The following is a 19,380-nucleotide window of genomic DNA, read 5'->3' on the forward strand; positions in this document are numbered from 1 at the left end:
CCGGCCGCGGTGCGGCGGGGCGGGGCGGGGGGCGGGCGCGGCGGCGCCGCTCGCTGATTGCAGGGCGGGCGCTGCCAGTCCGCCGCCTCCCCCGCGCCAGCCGCGTCCCCGCGCCGGAGCCGCACGGCCCAGCAGCGAGCGCCCAGCCCGGCCCGGCCCCGCTAGCCGCCCCCCATGGAGGAGCAGCCCCACCACCACCATCACCACCACCACTATTACTACTACGGGCACCACCACCACCACCCGCAGAGCGCCTACCTGCCGCCGCCCGACGGCCGAGCCCAGCCCAAGCCGCCGCTCCGCCACGAGCACAAGCACGGCGGCCCGCAGCACACGGAGGCGCCGAAGCGGAGACCAGGTTGGAGCGGGCAGGGGGACGGGGCCTGTGACCTTCGTGGGGCGGCGGTGGGGCCCCCCTCTCTTCTTCCTCCTCCTCCGCCGCCGCCGCCGCCGCCTCCCCCGGCCCGGCTCGAAGCTTCTCCGCCGCGCTGGGGCCGCTTCCTGTCCGCCATGTTGGGGCTGCGGGAGCCGCGGGCCCGCCGGCACCGCCGCCCGCCGGCACGTGGGGCCGGGCCGCGCTGGCCCCGCCGGCCGGGCCGCGGGGGCGCGGGGGGCGGCCGGGCCATTGCTGAGCGCCAGGATCAATGAGTCACAGCCGGCGCAGCGGCCCGGCCCGGCCCGGCCCCGGCGGCGGCCGCGGGAGGCGGCGCGGCCCGGCCCGGCCCAGGGCGCTCAGCCGCCTCCTCCCCGCCGGGGCCGGGGCTGCGGCCCCCGGGCCGTGCCGAGCGCCGCCGGCCGGGCGGCAGCGCCGCAGAGGCTGTGGCCGGTTAGCGGCGCGGGGGAGCCGATCCCGGGCAGGGCCGGAGCCCCCGCCGCGCTCCTGAGGGGCTCCCCGGCTCCAGCAGTCCCTTCGGGGGGGTTTGTGCGGGGTCAAAGCGAGTGCGTGGCCACCAGTCGGCCGGAGTGCCGCGTACATTTTTTATTTTTTTTTTTCTTCCCTTGAATTTTCCTTTTACATAACGAGGTGGGAGGGGGCCTGGCAGCAGCGGAGCGGGGTCGGCAGTGCCCCATGTGCAGCCTGGGCAGGCAGGAAGGGACCTGATCGGGCACACGCTAAAATAAGTTACCGGGCAAAAATAAGTTGAGAAGTCATTTCGCTGTTTGTAGCGTGCCTAGGGTTTTAATATGTGCCTAGGCTGGCACCCCTCCCTTCCCAGCTCGCAAACGCTTCATGAGCTTGCCAGATCTTCTTCACCTGTTCTTCTTACCATCCTGGTTTTTTTCCTCTCCCCTAAATTTTGGTTGCTGCACCTCTGTGTCCAGGCCAAGGCCAGCTGTGCCAAATGTTGATTTGGAGAAAACTCAGGCAGCTGAGCTGTGAATGCTTGAGAATTGGAACTAGAAACTGCTGACACACTGACTTACTGAAATGGATTTTGTTCTTCATTTAATTCTTTCACTCCTCATCTGCAATGGTCTTATGACCACTCTTATTGTTTTGTGTCATTAACAACTGGTGTCAGAAGTCTTGAGTCATGCAAGGTCAGCTGTAACACACTGCTCTTGAGAGGGCTTCCTCTTCAGGCTATTCTGATATACTTAATTTTGGAGGATCCCACCGTTCTAGTTCTCTCTGGGGTGAAGTATTTATGGTTAATTTTCTTAAGAACATATTTGAAAGTTATAGTGGAAGTTGTGGTGGTTACAGATACTTGCATGTAGTAAAATCCTTTTTGATCCCCCTCGGCAAACTCAGTTGTGGAATTTCTGTAAAGATTCCTACAAGGATTCTTGTGTTCCCGACTTGCACAGAACTTGAGCTGTTACATCTGCCAGACATCTGAGGCTCCAGGATGTGAGGGTAACAATGATTTTTTAGTTACAGCAGTTAATTTCAACAACATCGGCAACAACAAAAACATTCTTCTTTCAAGCTGGAGTTCTGCCCGCTCCAGTTGTTGAGGGACTCCCTCTCTGTGCTGACTCCGTGCCACCGTGGCTGCAGATGGAGCCTTAGGTGGGTCAGTGGTTGTGGGGGATGTGAGGCTTTCCAGCCTGGGGAAGGAGGACGGATGAGTCAGAGGAGCAGCGGGTGCAGGAGGAGGGATCCCTCTGCTCCGTCTGCAGCTGGAGTGGATTTGTTCAGCAGGGCACCGTGTGCTCTCCCTGTCTCCCACTGGGGCTCCAGGGCTTCTCTTGGGGCTTTAGCCAGGGTCCTCGAAAGCAGCAGGCTTCTGGCCAGAGATATTTAAAAAGGAAAAAGCAAAGGAGTTGAGGTGGTTCAGTGTGGACTGTCCTGGGCTTCCAGCTCTGCTTGAATTGCACTCCCAGAACCATAAGGCCTGGAAGTGAGCTTCAGAAGGAAAAAGGAGAGCTGAGTCTATAGCACAATCTCATGCTTTAATGACTTGGAGCCCTCAGTGAATAGTGTATTTCTTGAGTCTCAGGCTCATACCAGCTCTCCTGGAGACTCTGAAATACTGTTTTTTCAGAGGATAAGAGACCCATTGCTGGTAGCAGCAGAAGGGCGCTTGCAGGGATGCAATTTTTCTCAGTTTTTATCACCTTTTCAGGGCTAAGGAGCTGAAAGGGAGGTGCTGGTCGCTATCTTGAAATGCAGTGAGGAGATGTGGTCAAATTTTCTCCATCTTCCAACTGGATTTGCACATGTCCTTTTAGAAATACTTTTTTTTTTTCTCAACCCCTTTACTGAGATGGCATTCGGGAGGAGAGTGGGAAGGAGGACTGCTGGTGTTGCAGGCCCAGGAGCTGATGGAGATGGTAGCAGTTGTCCCTTGTTCACATAGTGTATCCTGAACCTCCACTGATCTTGTCACAAAGGCTGTCTTGAAGCATCCTGGGAATTAATTTTTTCCTTTCTGTGACCTGGAAATAGTAGCTGATGAAATAGCTCTCTGGCTTGCCAGTGATCTTCAGTACAGTATATTTTCCTGGCATAATAACTGTATTTTCTTTTGCTTTGTTGTGTTATCTGTATGTCCCTCAGTTATGCGAGAGTCAGTCACTGCTGGTCCTTCCCACTTAACCCTTCTTTCTGTGTGTTCCAGCAAATAAATTTATGTACCTTTACCTCAGAGACTAGATATTTTCCTATTTTAAAATGTTTGCATAAGGAAACTGGATATGTTTGGGGCTGACTACAGCTTTCTGCAATGACAAGTCTAACATTTCACATTCTAATTCTTGCCTTTTGCTGTTTTTGGCTTCCCTCTAGGCTACGGAGAGCTAAATGGTAACGCAGGAGAACGAGAAGTGTCACTAAAGGGCCTGTGCTCTGATGAAGCCACCACCCCAGGATCCAGGGTACCCAATGGCAGCCAGCAGCTCATAGATTCTAATGCCACCCCAAAGCAGCCTGTGAAGGCCAGCGCTTTGGGGAAAGCTGGAATCAAAACCAAGAACTTCATTCAGAAAAATAGCATGGACAAAAAGAATGAGAAGTCCTACGAAAACAAACACAGAGAAAACCAGTCCTCAGACAAGCCAGAGGGAGTGCCTATTCCAAACGGCGTGGTGACCAATAATTCCAGCTACATCACAAATGGCTACGTAGGCAAAGGGGCCGACAACGATGGTAGTGGCTCCGAGAGTGGATATACTACGCCTAAAAAACGGAAAGGCAGGCGCAACAGTGCCAAGGGTTGTGAGAACTTGAATCTAGTACAGGACAAAATAATGCAGCAGGAGGTCAGCGCACCAACCTTGAAACAGGAACTTGACAGTTTCAAGCCTGATTATAGTGAACAAAAGGGGAACCGAATTGAAAATACTAAGCCTGTTTGGAAATACGAGGCTGGGGCTGGTGGAGCAGGTCGGGGAAAGCCGGGGCTCGGGGATGTACCGAGGAAAAACTCTGATGCGAAACCTGGGATTAGCAGCAAGAAGTTTGATGACCGGCCCAAAGGGAAGCATGCATCGTCGGCTACATCTAAAGAGGACTCATGGACCTTATTTAAACCACCCCCAGTTTTTCCAGTGGACAATAGCAGTGCTAAAATTGTTCCCAAAATTAGTTATGCAAGTAAAGTTAAAGAAAACCTCAACAAAGCAGCTCAAACCCCATCCACATCATCCTCGTCATCTTCATCATCTGCTGGGGAAACTCAGGCCCAAACATCAAGTCGACTGTCCCAAGTCCCCATGTCTGCTATGAAATCTGTCACTTCTGCCAGCTTCTCCAACGGGCCGATCCTGGCGGGGAGCGATGGCAGTGTGTATTCCCCAGGGGCCCAGCCACTGCTCTCCACTGCTGCTAGTACTGTACCATCGACCTCCTCCGAGTCAGTACCCCAGGACACGAGTACAACTTCGACAACGCTCGAGCAAAAGAAATCTGGCCTTTTTATCTACCCTTCAAATATGCAAACTGTGCTCCTGGGGACAGCGCAAGTCGATTTCCCTTCGCAGACGAATCAGCAGAACCTGGGGGATATCTTCCAGAATCAGTGGGGCTTGTCTTTCATAAACGAGCCCAGTGCTGGACCTGAAACCGTTGTGGGGAAATCTGCGGATAATCAGTTAATGGAAGTGACATTTCAAGGGGAATATCCTGCCACTTTGGTTTCACAGTGTGCTGAAATCATTCCCTCAGGAACTGAACAACCTGTGTTTCCTAAGGCTTATGAGCTGGATAAACGGACTAGCCCTCAAATTCTTAGTGCTATTCTTAAGCCTGGGACTGCTGTTGAGGGTGGTGTCTTAGCTTTGGAGTCGCATCACACAGGTGACCTACAAAAGGCAGACACCGGTAGCCAAGGTGCTTTAGTGTTTCTTTCAAAAGACTATGAAGTAGAGAATGCTCTGGCCTCTCCTACGAACAATTTGCTAGCCTCCGCCAAAGAACAGAGGTACCAGAGAGGCCTAGAAAGGAAAGATAGCTGGGGTTCTTTTGACCTGAGGGCTGCTATTCTATATCACACTAAAGGTAATGGCTTAACTCGCTGCCTAAAGGCGTTCTCATTTTTTTTTTTTCATTTTATTTTTATAAGTGCAATATTCTAACATGGTATGTTCTTTCCAGCAATTCTAATTGTTTTAAAAATTGACACCCCCCCCCTTTTTTTTTTTTTTTTTTTTTTTTTCTTGCATATGCTCTCATGGCAATAACGGTCTGGGGAAGTTACTCAAAGAGTTGATTAATTAATGTTAAGAGGTATTTATTTTCCTATTCCTGTGGACAAGCATGAGTGATGTTGATAAGGATGATACTTAGCAGGTCCTCATAAGCCACTCGGCATTGGAAGGAGTTAAATGTGTAGATTCAGCTGCTCTGTAGCAGGTGATATTCTGTCACTGTGAAGGCTTCATAGTCTGTACTCACACCTCTGCCACCAAAGTGTTGCAGCTTCTCCCCTGGGCAGATCAGACCATGAAATCATGGCTTTGAAGGAAGAAAAAATTATTCCTACAGCTGTAGGTGTGATTTATTTTTTTAAGTGTGCCCGACAAACACTTTTTCCCTGCCCTTCAGTATTATGGCAACAGCAAGACCAATCTTTTCTTATCAGCTCCTCTGTAAGCTGCAGATTGAATTCTCTCCTTGTCTTTGTAGGCCACATCTTTCAGATGATTTTATTGCTTTCATGGAGTCCTTTGTAGTTCAGCTCCCTTTTTTCCTGTTTTTTTGAGATTGAAATGACTCAAACACGATACAGACACTTCAAAATGGGAACGAAGAGAGGGAAGCCTGTGGGATGGCTTGCTTTCTGCTTTAGCCTCAGCCCCAGAAGCTCTGAGGACTTGGGGCAGTTCTTGGCTTTTGGTGCTGGCTCAGTGTTAGCAGGAGCCTGGTTGTGTGTTCCCTTTTGTCACAGTGTTTTTTACTCACTCTTGACCAACACTGGGGCAGTTCCTGTTTTTGGCACCTTCCCTCTCCCTGCACCCCTCTACCCTGAAGGGAGCAAGGCGATCATGCTGTCTTTGTTTAATATTCCACATGCATATAGGGATAATATCTTGCTTCCCTCTGCAGAAGGTGTGTGTTTGGCTTTTGGTATTTTGGCAAATTTGCTGTTTTCACCCTCTGCAAAGTTCTTGAATTACCACTTCACAAACTGTATAGCACAAACTCGAATGCCTTCCTGTTGTAGTAACAAGCCCAGTCATTTAAAAATAATAACTCCAAATATTTTTTCCAGGTCATCTCCCTCTCAAGACGTTAACATTTCAAGCTCTAGTATTCTTGAGAACAGTGTTCATCAATTGATTTTATCTGGGTCCTCTCTTCTGCTCAGTTTATTTCAGCATTAAAGCAGGCTTTTTAGTCTCATTTTTTGTGTCTGCTTGCAGCTTAAATCCCAACTTCGCACCAGAAAGCATAACATGGAAGAAAATCCTCGGTGATATTTTTCTTAATTTTGCAAATATTCCCTAGACTTCTGTTTGCCTCTGTTTTTGTCAATCTGAACTTGTGGAAAAGCAATTGTGCTGCCAGCAAGACTCATCAGCTCTCCCATTCTCACTTGCTGTGAAAGGCAGGCCTCAGTGAAACAATAGGAACAACAGGAAAATAAAGAACACTCCCATCCCATGTCCTCTCAAGGAGGTGTTAACTTCAAAGCCTGGTTGCAGTTGAGCTCCTCTAAACAGAGGAGTTAATTACATTTGTTGGCAAGAATGGCCACTTAAAGTGCCCGTTAAAATACTGTTCTCTGCTTTTCTTATGCATGTGAATGGTCTTGCTTTGAGCATCCAGAGCAGACACCCCCATGATGGCCTGGGGACACCCTATCCTTCTCCAGCACTCATCTCTGCTAATTTTCTTTTCACTCTATGTATGTGCCATCTTCAAGCTGTTACTTAGGGGTAAAAGATGATGGATGTTTCTAATCAGCATTGTCATTAATGCAATGATGGGGTGCTCCAAACTGCTTGGGCTTGTCTTTTCTCCTATATGGTGTTCAAAAGCTATTACAGCTTTACAAAGCAAAAGATCAGTCATAGCCTTGGGGTGAGTTTTGTTAAGGAATATTTGGAGGAACAGTGCCTGCTGTCCTCTCTTCCTGGCCATAGTCCTGCAGCCAGAGCTCACCATGTGCTGTGAAATGCCTCAAAACCAGGGTGTGTTTGCAGGACAGCAGTGCGGGGGTTAATTCCCACACTATTCTCTGCGTTTATCTTGGGCTGCTTTCCTGAGGTCCAGCTCCAAGCCAGCCAGTTCCTCTGCAGTAGGAAAAGAACGATTTCACTCAGTTCCTTTTCACAAGCTGCCTTTTCCTCCTTGCTCCGGAATGTGTGGGTTTGCCTGAGTTGGTGTTAGGGCATTCCAGGCAGTCGGGTCCTCAGACTTGTTTGGTTTTGGTTTTGAGAGTCAGGTGAACTTCTCCCTCTCAGATTGATCTGTTTGCTTTTGAGCAAAGTCTCACTAGTTTGATCTTTGCATCTGCCCTGCCCTTGGGGTTATGAACACAAAGAGAAACGATCACAGGACAAGGACAGGGGTGACTGGAGCACTGTGAGGTCCTGGTGTTTCCTACCCTGAGCTCCATGTGCAGTGTTTTAGTGCAAGGATGAAGCTCTGGGGGTTGCAGAGAAGAATGAGCTGTGAGTGGTTGCAGTGCTGTGAATGTCACTCTATTTTGCACTGTTCGTGCCTGTAACTGTGACCAGGTTGTGTGGATCCTCATCCTGGGCTGTAAATTTGTCTGGGAAAGCCTCCAGCTTACTCAGTAGCTTTGTTCCAGCAAACCAGGCTTTCCTGTGCCTGGCTTGCCCAGCAACTGCACAGGACATTATAAACTGTAATTGCTTCACAGCTTCCCTGTGGAAAGACGGATAGAGGAGGTGGCACCCAGAGAGAACTGGCTCTGGTACAGTGCTCCTGTAACTCACCACAGGATCCCTGAGTGCTGGGGTGTGAGACTGGGTGATTGCAGAGCACAGTGAGGTCCTGCTGGAGGATTCCTGTGTTCCTTTGCCTGTACCCTGACTGCTTTTTCTCCACAAGTCAGAGCCCTGGGAACATTAAGCAACAGTGATGATGCACTCTCTTGTTCTTCGAAGCTTTTCCTATTGGTTTCCTTGTACCCCTGCTTCATGCCTTGCTTCTTTCTCTTTTTTTCCCCCCCTCTGTTTAAAGGCCAGAAAGATTCCCTTGATCATCTGATTTGGCTGAGTGTAAAACACAATCCTTCAGTGTGGCTGCTTTCATTGACAGCCCGTGCTCGCTGTTTGTGACTGTGCCTTGAAACACCCGTGGGTGACAGATCTGATTTACCAAGGGAGAGCTGATTTAGCTCAGCACTGGGTGGGTGGGCCTGCTCTGGATGTGCTTGGAGACAGGGATGGACTTCACATGGGACACTGGAAGGTACAGGAAGGAGTGGTGCTCTCTTTTCAAGTAATTATCTCCTATCTAGGTTAGTAGTTGAACTTCTGCCTTGGTGTGGCATTGCCAAAATCCTTATCTTTTTGAGGTAAAATTGATTCTTGCAGATATTTTGGTCCTTCAGATTAGGAGGCTTTACTTGCATCGAAACCAGCATCTTCTTAACTGCTTTAGTCCTTCTTTTAAAGACAGCTGGATGAAGTACTTCATATCAAAATAATTGTCAATGCTTTGGAGAATTTTGTCATGTTCAGGCAGTTGCAGTCTTTCAGGCCAGGCTGTCACTAACACTGAGCTCTAGATGGCAAGCTTTGTGGTGGTAAGCTCAATAATTTGCTTGTCCTGAGCTAAAAAGCAAATAATTGAGGCCTCCAGCTCAGCTGCATAGCAGCAAAGACCACATGGGTGGATGAGAGGGAGCTGCAGGGTTTCCCTTCTTCTTGCCCCTGAATTTCTGCCTGTGCTGCTGCTTTGTTCCTTGTCAGCATCTCAGTTGCAGCAGCATCTCTGCTCGTGTGAAGAAGCAGGAGAGCAGCATGGAAAATAGAGCAAGGCAGCGTGGGCCAGCCAGGAGTGGCGTTTGTCAGAATGGTGAACTGGGTCAGAAGAAATAGCAGAGCTGTGAATTCAGCAATTTTCATCCTTTACATCAGGAAAGGAGGGAAAAAAAGCCTTGGTTTCCCATCCCCCCCGTGGTGGGAAGGGGTTGGAGCTCGCTCTGTTGATTATGGCCTTTTGGGGCAAAAGCTGATTTAATTCTCCTTCCAGTCCCTGCTCTTTCCAGTTGTCAGGATGAGTACAATGTATGCTGTACAGCCATGTATCTCCACAGCATGGAGTACTTATTCTTTGCTTTGTTTCCAGGGCAGTTCCCATACTTGATCATTATCCTGCAGATACAAACAGAAAAAAATCAGAATGGTCCCTTCTTGTTATTTTTTAAGTGTTGTATTTTAGGAACGATTTTGGGATTTATAAGGACAGTGAAATAGTAGCATGGCATTGTGCAGACACTTCTGTTAGCAGGGACTGCCTCTCTAGCAAGGAAAATGTGTGTAAAAGTGCCTGTCTTAACAAGTTATTACAAAAACTTCTTTCCCCTCCAAGGTTATGCACCAGTCCTGCTGTAAAGTTTATTAACCTATGAAGAATCCCAGCACAATTCACCAGAGTGTGCCTTAGTCTGTTCCTGACATCAAAGCTTTCCTCCAGTGACCCTTTGTTTCAGTGATAGTCCCCAGAAAAAGTGGTTTAGGTGAATGTGGCTGGGACTGGCTGCCCTAGGCAATTCCTCAACAAACCATGAGCCTGAGGGCTGTGGAGAGGCCAGCTAATTGAAAAAAAAAATCCTGGAAAACGAGAGGTTGGAAGGGGCACATGAGGTGACCTAGTTCTGCCCCTGGCTTGGAGCAGGACTGGCTTTGGTGCTGGGTTGTGCAAGGGTTTGTTGATTGGTTTTCTCCAGCTGGATTGGAGTCCACTTGAGAAGAAAGTTTCCCCAGTCACATGTCTGGTTTTGGGAGTGGTGGCTCCTGTTGGGCAGGTGTTTGGAAAGCAGCAGTTTTGGGGCAGTATCTGAGAGACTGGACTCAGGTTGATGGTGAGGATGCTCCTTTTCTCATGCAGGGTGAGCAGCTGTAGGAGTCCTTTGCTTAAACTTGCTCTGGAAGGTTTATCCAGGGAAAAGAGGCTTAAGAGAAGAGTTTTTTGAGCCCAAAGAAAGAGTGCTGAAAGCAGGCTTGGGGCCTCTTGCATGCCCAGTTTTTGGGGCTGTGTTTCCTTCTGCTTGGCTGGAGCCAGGCATTGGGCAGCAGTGGCTCTGCTGAGCTGCCTGTCCACCAAGTCAGTCACCAAGTCACCCTGTGACAGTGGGCATGGCATTTGTCACAGCACCTTTTGTCAGTCATAGGTGATCACAGCCTGGAACTGGCTGGCAAACTTAACTGTACTACCAAGAAAAGCAGAATAAATAATACAATTCCATTTTAAGATTGAAGAAATCCCTTTTTTCCCTAGTTTTGTGTTGCAGTTAGCCTGAGACTTGTTTTCTTTTCCCTTATGAAGTTGTTTCACTTTGTCAGTGTGCTTAACCTGTGCTGTCCCCTGTCCCTGTGCTGCCAGGTGGAGGAGAGGACCTTGCTCTGCTGATGGCAGGTGATATTTAGTAAGAGCTATTATTGCATTGTTTGCTGATGGTCTTTGGTTTTGTAGCTTGGTCAGGCTGAGCATCTGCCAGCTAGTGTGTCCAGGTGTCTGGGATTTCCAGGACACTTTACACCACCCTCCCTTTCTGAAGGAGAAGAGAAATGGAAGTCTGAAAAACTCGTAGGATTGTTAGATTTTTTTGAAACAGAATTTTGTCAAGTTAGTAGGTTTTTGGTGTGTTTTTAACAATATATCTGTTTGTCTTATTGTCAGATACTCTTAATGCAAGGAGTTCACATTCTTGTGGTGTCCAGGGCAGTTAAGGCCAAATGAAGTGCACAAGACAACGTGATCTGTGCGTGGGCATATAGTGGTGGGAGGTGCTTCAGCTCTGCCTTGTATTTCATGCTCAAAGGTTGCTCTAATGTGCAGGAACCAGCAACTCGAGAGTAGTTTTCTGTCTCCTGCCTTTGGGGAAAGCTGTTAAAATGGGAGATGTTCTTTAGCTGTTAGGAAATGATGCATCAAACTGCGCTGAATGGAAAACTCGCTCCACGGGAGGTAATTTTAGTAGCTGGTTCATTTTACTTCAGGGGAATCTGCATCTGGCAGATGAGGGAGGCAGTCCCTTGCCAGTCTGCTCCTCTCCCTGGGGTGTTAGAGGCTGGCTTCTATTCCCAAAGCACTTAGGGCTCCCCAATAGAAGTGCAAAGTGTTGCTGTTACTATCCTGACACAGAAATAACAGACCTCGTAAAATTTTGTCGGGGCCTTCCTTACAAAAGGCTTAATTGTGCAGGGAGGGCTGGCAATATTTATTTGCATGCAATTTCCTGCCCCAGGGAGCTGGAGATTGTAGTGGACAAAGGACAGATGAAGGGCTGGAGAAGGAAAGCGATTGATGGAGGTGACACTTGGCACACATCATGCTGAGGCCGTGAGTTTTGTAGGGCTTTTTCTTCTTCCTTTCCCATGCTGGTTAGTTTACTTACTGCCTTGTTTTGTGCTTTACTGCATATCCCACGTAGCCTGATAATCCCTTGCCATTCCCTTTTCCTAGCCCCTACTGAGGTCTTGTCACCTTTTCTGGCAGAAAAGAGACTTGAAAGTGGTTCTTGCAGGTTGTGTTCCGACTAATACTCATTTTCTATAATTTTGTCTATTGAACTTGGGCACAGGGTACAGTCAGTGTCTTAAAAAATATTCTAGCTCACAAAATTCCAACTTGATAGCAGCTCAAAGTAGTTACTTTGAATGATTCTCTAAAGATACATCTTTGTTTGGGGGATATTTTAAAGGAAAGAGTCTTCTGTTTCTCAGTGTTAATGAAAAGAACATTTATCTTTGCTGTTATTTCTTAGGTAAACAAAATGATGTGCATATCTAGGGAGAGCTGGGAAAGGTTTGTCTTTAGTCTGCAAATGTGTTGCAGAGGTAAACTGGGGGAAGAACTGCAAGCCAGGTGTGTGGAGCATCACACCTTGGTCCTGGGCAGTGCTGGCAGCAGCTCTGCAGAGATGTTCACACAGCAACCCCAACCCTTGCCTGGTGCCTTAGCACGCATGCTGTGAACCATGTGTAGCTTTCTGTGTCCAGCAGTTCTCATTTCACACTCAGTAAGCATCAACTTGTAAAAATCATCTCTCCAGGCTCCTGGTTGAGGCTGTAATGTGCAAAGCAGTGTTGGAGTCAAAGTAGTAAAGCCTGAAGTTAGATTGTGATATGTAGGACTGGTAAATGGTGATGACATTTCTGATGCTCAGCTTGGCTCTCTGACCCTTAAGACCGTGTTACAGCCATCCCTTTGCCTTTTATTGCTGAATTATTTGATGTCAAATTTGTATAGTCCTGTGGGCTGGGTGGGAGGGAGTTGGCTCTGTTTGAAAGCCTCAGCACAACTGCCACACTTGGAAAATTAAAGTGTGTTTGGAGTGGTCTCTAATGGCAGCATCCATCTACATAGTAACAGTGGTCTGTCTCTTTTTGCCTCCACAGAAATGGAAGCGGTTTGGAATTTGCAGAAGCAAGGTAAGGATGTTGGAAAGAACAAATGAACTGAATTGCTCTGTCTGTTGGGAGGGGGGATGAGTGAGAGTAGATTGTCTCTGTCTCTGTGTCTGGAGATGACTGGGTTCAGTTCTTCAGTGCCTGCGGTTTGTAGTCTGGATTTATCTCTGTTTCAGATCACTGAAAGTCAGGACAACAAGCTTTGCTATAATGGTGAGCAAAGCCTCTAAAAGAGCAATAAACCCAGTGTCAAATTAGATTTAATGACTCTTCCTTATGTGTATACAATATTACTTTCTATTTCTGGTATTGAGTGCCACATCCAATAATAAGTTTTAAATTCTGGTGTATCCCCACAAGTCACCTGAGAAGAGGTTTTGTGTGGGAAGAGCCACATGTGGAGACCTGTTTGCTGCTGTGGGGAGCAGGCTCTGCCCTGGGGGAGCCAGCCTGGCCTTGGGGTGGCTTGGCTGGAGGAGGGCATCCAAAGGAAAAGTCTCTTAACAGCCAAGTATCTTGTGCTTATTCTCAGCCACAGGGCCTGAAAGTAGCTTGTCCAAAACTTAGAATTCTGCTTTCTTTCCAGATCCCAAAAGGATAATCACTTATGATGAAGCCATGGATCGCCCGGATCAATGAAGGTAGCAAGACAAGACTGCCTGTTCTAACCTTTCTGCAGCATTTGTGCTGTTCGTGGGGGACAAAAAGGCTTTTATGCTCCTTCTAAATCTTCAGTGCAGCAGAGGAACCATAACTAGAATCACAGGATAATATATACAAATATATATATAGTTATTTAAAAATGGCAACTGAAAGTAATTAGACTTCTTAAGGAATCTGAAAATTTATTTCAACGAGACTACACACGTGATTATTTAATCTCCGGTACTGAATAGATTTTTTTTTTTTTTTTTTCATTTTTGTTTTGTTTTGTTTTTGTTTAAAGAGTGAATGCAAGTGATTAAGGAATACAGACTCAATTACAAGCCCGGTTTCAAAGTTCCTGCTGTCGTCTACATGGGCAACAGCAACCCACTGGAGAGGCATTTCCACCTGACAAGGTTTCTGTTTCTTGTTCTGTGACTGTAGTGACACACTAATCACAGGGAAATCAGGATGATTCACCATCCTTCATCTCCCCTTTCCCTTCCACCTCCCCTGTTTGGTTTCTTTTTTTTTTTTTTTATTTCCCCTATTTTGTTTTCCATTGAATGCTGGAGAAACGCCTTGAAGTTTGCAGAGTTTCTTTTTTTTTCCAGAGAATTATAATCCGCGTGTTTTGCCAGGAGTAAAGCAGCAATCCTATGCTGGTGATATTGTCTTAAAAGGATCATTCTGCTGAGGGAAAGATGGTAATACTGCAGTTCTAGGATGCATGGTGAAGTCACACAGTTGACCTGGCTCCTGTTACACGTTGGACTATTGCAACTGAAGAGTTATTTCATTTTAAAAGACAACATGGAAAAATAAGCAATCTGTTTAGGCATTTAATATGGAAAAAAACCACAAAAAAAACCCCCACTGTTCCCACAGATTAATGCTATTGTATTACTGGGAGCAAGAAAAAAAAAAAAAGACAAAAAAAAAGTATCTTCTGCTTTCAACTGTAGGTGCTTCATATTTGCTCTGTCTGTCTCCTAACACTAAATGTGCTGGATTTTTTTCCCATTTTCATTGGAAAACTGAAGAGGAATTGAGTTCTGCTAACTTTCACCCTTCTTGAATTATTTTTTCTCTTAAAAAAATTTTCAAAATAACAAAAAAAAGAAAAAAGTTAAAAAAAAAAAAAAAAAAAAAGATAAAAATGGGAATTTGAATCCTTTTCAATTTGTCCATAGAATGCCAATGGCTGGACTTCCTGCCCCTTGGAGATGCTCTTTTATATTTTAATGCAGTCTGTGTATTTCCGGGCTCTGCTTCTAATTATCTCTTAATAAAAATATATTTTACTACAAAAAAATGGAGGACTTAGGAATGAAAATAATAATTTTAAATAATAAAGAAAAAAAATAATCCCAGGGAAAGGAAAGCAGTGGTAGGGAAGGCTGAGCAGAGTACAGGCTCCAGCTGTATAACCCCTCTGTCCCATTGCAGCTTGTCTAATGTGTCCAAATCATCTGGGGGTCGGGTAGTTCTTCTGGTTTTTTTTCTTAAAGGTGGAAAGTTCACAGGGTCCAGTGTAAGAGTGAGGAATTAATAAAGCAGAAATGGGTTTGATGACCAGCCCCAGCTCCCCATGTACCCAGAGCTCATCGTGGGTGTCTGTGGCCTAATCCTGGCTCCTGGATGTCCAAATCAGCAGCAATTGGTGTCTCCTAAAATGAGACTGGACCCTCTGGGGCATTACAAGGAACAAATAAACCCAAAACTTTGGAATACCCTTTGTGCTTAGGTTTGTCCATCCAGTCGCTGTCTGGTCACCAGAGGGTCCCACAAGGCTCCATCCTCAGCCCATTTCTCTCCAGCATCTCATTGACAACCTGGGTTTGGGACTCAGAGATACTAATTTTACTGACACACTAAACTGGGAGGAGCTGTTGACTCCCTCTAGGTCAGAGAGCTCTCAACAAATGAGAGATGGGCTATCACCAGCTGTATGAAGTTTAACAAGGGTGAGTGTCAGAATTTGCAGCCCTGGACAGGCTGGGAATGAGAGGCTGGAGAGCAACACCATGGAAAGGGAGCTGGGGATCCTGTTGGATCTGAGTCAGCAGTGCCCTGGTGGGCACCAGACCCAGCATGATCTCTCCTGCTTTGCTCTGCACTCAGGTGTGGCCTCACCTCAAATTCTTGGGGCAGTTCTGGGCACCACAATGTAAGAAAGACCCCTATTGGAGAGCATCCCAAGGAGCCCATGAGGATGAGGAAGCCTAGAGGGGGAGGCCTTATGAGATCACTTGGTTTGGTCAGCTGGGGAAGAGGAGAGACCTCATTGTGGTCTTCAACATCCTCCCATGGGGCAGGTTCCAATCTCTTCACTCTCATGACCAGTGACAGGGAATAGCCTGAAGCTGAGTCAGGGGTTGGATAGCAGGAAAAGGTTCTTAACCCAGAAGCACTGGAACAGGCTCCCCAGGGAGGTGGTCACAGCACCAAACTTGTCTGAGTTCAAGAAGAGTTTGGGCAGTGCTTTCAGGCACAGGGTGGGATTCTTGGGGAGTCCTGCACAGGGCCAGCAGTTGGACTCAATCCTGATGGGTCTCTTCCAACTCAGAATATTCTATGATTCTATCGCTTTCTTTCTTACTGTTTTTTTGTTTTTGTTTTTGTTCTTTTTTTTTTAATTAGGGGTATGTAGCATGTGGGTTTTTTTAAATTGTTTTTATACTTTTAATAAGATTGTTCCTGAATGAGACATTTGAGTTCATGGTGGGACAATGAAACTGAATTCTGTACCTTGTGTAAGACGCTCACTTTCTGCCACGCTTAAACATTTGACTATGGATTGCCTACTCCATTTGATGTATCCAAAGCTATATAGTATAATACTGAGTGTGATACTATATAGTCATGTATTGTATCAGTCCAGGTTCAGAAATGTGTGGTTGGCCAGTCGCAAATAGTTCTGTTTCACCTATAAACTGTGCCACCTCTACAGGTGTGTGTAACTTTGAGATGTATAACATGTTTACAGATGTGCCCAACATCTAGTCCTCCGACGTTCCTATTTTTAATTCTGTTGAGTCTCCCAACTGCTTGCCAAAAGTTGGAATCACCTCCAGCTCTGCTGCTGAAGAGCTGGGGTGTTCCTGAGCTTTAAAGTGTTGAACAAACTGGATGGTGGGGCTGGGAAAATGAAGGTGGAAGAAATGTTCTTTTTCCTTTATTATTATTATTTTCAAAACGTTGAAGGCTAATAGCAAAATTTCCAGTTTGTTTTACTGGCTTTAAGGCTCTGCTGTGTATTTATTTGCCTTGTGTAGTCACTTGTCGCCTTAAGGGCTGGGTTCCATTAAAAAAAAAAAAAAAAAGAAAAAAAAGAAAAAAAAAAAAGACAAAAACTCCCTGTTTTGCTTCCCTGGGGTCTGTGCTGTCCTGTACCTCTGCCCCAGGTCCGTGCTTGGGGCGATGCAGGAGTTGAGCAGCATTAACCCTGCGCCTCTAGAAAGGTCTGAGTCTTGCTGAATATTTGAGGACTCTTATCCTGGCCTAGTCCAGTCTGTCACCTAAATAGCAAAAGAAATGCTGAGAGGAACACGGTTCGAGCGATGGCTTGGGCTGGATTTCCCCCGATGCTCATCTCTGTGGCTTTGCCTCGCCAGCAGGACCCATCCAGAAACACCCTCGGCAGCACCTTCTCTGCTGTATTTCTGACCATCCTCTGTCCAGATGTCTGTCTGTCTGTCTGTCTCCATGAGCTCCACGGCGTGTGCTCAGCGCTAAGCAGTTAGGAATTCCTCTCTCTGAGCTCCTGTAGCTCCGGCTCCCTGGTATTTCTGGGATAGACTATTGCCTAGAGCCAGGCAGGACCCTGGAAGGAACTTCCTCGTGCTGTCGTGTAACTCACCCTGTCGCTGTCTGCAGTCCTCCCCAAGTCCTCACACAATTCTTAACTGAGCACTTATTAAAAATATATTAAGATTTAATCTGTTTTCTGATTATTTTTGTGTAAACTTATAAAAAAAAGAAAAAAAAGAAAAAAAAAAAACCTGAAATTGAGCTGTGACTAATTTAGCACATTGAAATAACGATAAGGTGTTACTGATAAGTCTCACGTTTGTTTTGTTTGTTTTTTTTTGTTTGACTCAGAGTATTAGTACTGTAGCATAAACCAAATAGAGCCCAGGAAGGGGAGCAGCAGCCTCCTGTCCTGGGTCTGCACCCGAGGGTGTCTGTGGGACGAGGAGCCGGCGGTGCGTGTGCGAGCATCTGACTTGTGAGCAGAGCGAGCGAGTATTTATTTGTGCCATTGTTTTCATTACACTGAGCAAAGAAAGTTTTAAAACAAAACCCCTTAGGTATGTGTAGTATCGGAAAGCGGCACTAAGGGTGAGATCACAACCTATTTTTTTATTAGCTATGAAGATATTAATTCAGGTTAAGGCTTCTCTCTCTCATTTCTGTTCTTGTTTTGAGTCCCTTTTCTCTGGTTTCCTTTCCAAGTTGTTCATATTGGAGTGAGGATTCCTGCACAGGCAGAGGCTGTTTCCTTTCTCCTCTGGTCATTCCCCACCTCTCCTCTGCCAGCAGGTTCTTTTGATGTCTCTTTTACAGGGTCTTGTGTAATAGAGGCTGGAGCATGTAGTGCCAGCAAGATCCATCTTGGGGTCTGCTCGCTTTTTGGTGGATCATGGAGTGTTCATGTGCTCCAAGAGGTGATTTAACAGCTGCTCCATGACAGTGGTTTGAGGCCTTGGGTCTCTGCTCTCTCCCACTCCACCCATTTGGTGGATTGGCAAAGCAATGGTTTTCAAGCTTTGCTTGGATTTTGGCTTTGGTTTAAACCCACCTCAGTCCTCTGTGAAACCTAGTAAAAATCTCCTGTCTCTTTGACCAGTGAGTAGCTCCAGGGTGTGGATTCTGTTACTAACCCACTTCAAACCTTTCTGAGCTAGTAAATCCCACTTCTTGCCTTTCATAGCTGCTGTGAACTTCTTTGAAATGTGGAAAGAAACCCAACTCTCACTAGGTTGTGGGTCTGGCAGCTGGGAGCAGGTGGTGGGTGAACCAGCCAGCTAAAAAGGAAAGGAAAATTGCTTCCTTCTAGGAAAAAAAATAGGAAAAAGGAGAACTGGGACTTGTGCTCCTGTTTGTGTGTGTAATTAGTGCTTTCACCTTCAAGAGAGCATTAAGGTAGCACCATAGTGTCCTTTCCCAAGTGGCCAGTGGGTGACCTCAGGGACATCTGGGAGCGATGGTGTTCACAGCCAGAACTGCCAGTAGTTTTCCTGTGTGTCCAGGTTTTGATCTTGATTCAGCTAATTGCTGTGGTGTCTCAAGCTTTCAGGAGTCTTACCCTCTCATCCCTAGAAGACTTTTCTGTCCGTCCATCCTTCGTGATTTGTTTTTCTTACAGAGGCTGTTTACAAGGGAGCTGGTTGAGGTTGGGAGGGGAGAGAACAAGGATTCACCCACTTTGAAGCTGCTGCACATTTCCACACTGGTGTGTAAGGCAGGAGAAGGGCTGGTGTGGTGGAGTAGCCAAGAAAGCCAGAGTAATTCTGGCTTTGGCCACCACCAGAGCATTTTTCCATGTGGGAAAACCCTAGTGCACAGAGCTGGGAAGCAGGAACTTGGTGGGAAGAAGATCTCCATGTGCTGCCTTCCAGGGATTACAGAGCTTTAGAGGTTTGCCCAGTACATGTTGCACTCCAGGGTCAGGCTGGCTCCTCTGTCCTGCCCAAGATGCTCTAAAGCAGCAGGAGAGTGGAGCTGTGGATACCTGGAGAGGTAAAAGAGCCCTGTGTCCTGGGCATGAGCCGCTCCCTGTGCTGGGACTGGAGCAAGAGTCCTGCCTGTGTCCTCACCAGGGGATGCTGAGCTGGATTTATCTTGACTGTTAATCAGAAAGCTTCATATAACATGTCCAGGGCTCTAAAGCCATTTTGTAAGATAGCAGTGTCCCTTTTCTACAGCCTTATTAATGAATAGAAGATCTTTAAAAAGAAGAAAACAAACAAACAAAAAAGAATTGCTCATTTCTTCTGTGGTATGATACTTGTGTACTGCGAACTTCTGAACAATACAACTTACAGTTTTCTTAAAAAAAAAAAATCAACAAAAAAAAATATCCCCAGCCTGTCTGCTTTCCATACAGTCTTTCCTCAGGTGCTAAATAAGGGTTCCAAAAATGGATACTGCTTTAGGAGTTTCTGCTTTATTCTTAAAATGCATATTTTTTTGCTTAGGTGTTGTAAAGATATTTTAACAAGAATGTTTTTT

The 19,380-nt window shown here is 46.6% G+C and overlaps 1 protein-coding gene across 2 annotated transcripts; it reads left to right on the plus strand.

The window, feature by feature from the left end:
* Window positions 1-87: 87 nt before the first annotated feature.
* NUFIP2 (nuclear FMR1 interacting protein 2) lies at window positions 88-19,129 on the plus strand. Of its 2 annotated transcripts, XM_056506392.1 has the most exons (5): window positions 88-358; window positions 3,236-4,945; window positions 12,487-12,519; window positions 13,085-13,139; window positions 13,445-19,129. In XM_056506392.1, the coding sequence occupies exons 1-4, from the start codon at window positions 175-177 to the stop codon at window positions 13,135-13,137; spliced, it is 1,980 nt and encodes a 659-aa protein (XP_056362367.1). In that variant the 5' UTR covers window positions 88-174; the 3' UTR covers window positions 13,138-13,139; window positions 13,445-19,129. The 2 variants fall into 2 exon arrangements, with proteins under 2 accessions (XP_056362367.1, XP_056362366.1); XM_056506391.1 differs by having other exon boundaries at window positions 166-358; window positions 13,085-19,129.
* Window positions 19,130-19,380: the final 251 nt, after the last annotated feature.

This window comes from Oenanthe melanoleuca, chromosome 19 (genome assembly GCF_029582105.1).
Source record: "Oenanthe melanoleuca isolate GR-GAL-2019-014 chromosome 19, OMel1.0, whole genome shotgun sequence".
NCBI classification, from domain to species: domain Eukaryota; kingdom Metazoa; phylum Chordata; class Aves; order Passeriformes; family Muscicapidae; genus Oenanthe; species Oenanthe melanoleuca.

Bases quoted from the DNA above. Each gene is read 5' to 3' on its own strand.
- NUFIP2 (XM_056506392.1), top strand. From the start codon at position 175: ATGGAGGAGCAGCCCCACCACCACCATCACCACCACCACTATTACTAC. The intron at 359-3,235 runs GTTGGAGCGGGC...GCTTCCCTCTAG, and splicing joins GGCGCCGAAGCGGAGACCAG to GCTACGGAGAGCTAAATGGT. The intron at 12,520-13,084 runs GTAAGGATGTTG...CTTTCTTTCCAG, and splicing joins TTGGAATTTGCAGAAGCAAG to ATCCCAAAAGGATAATCACT.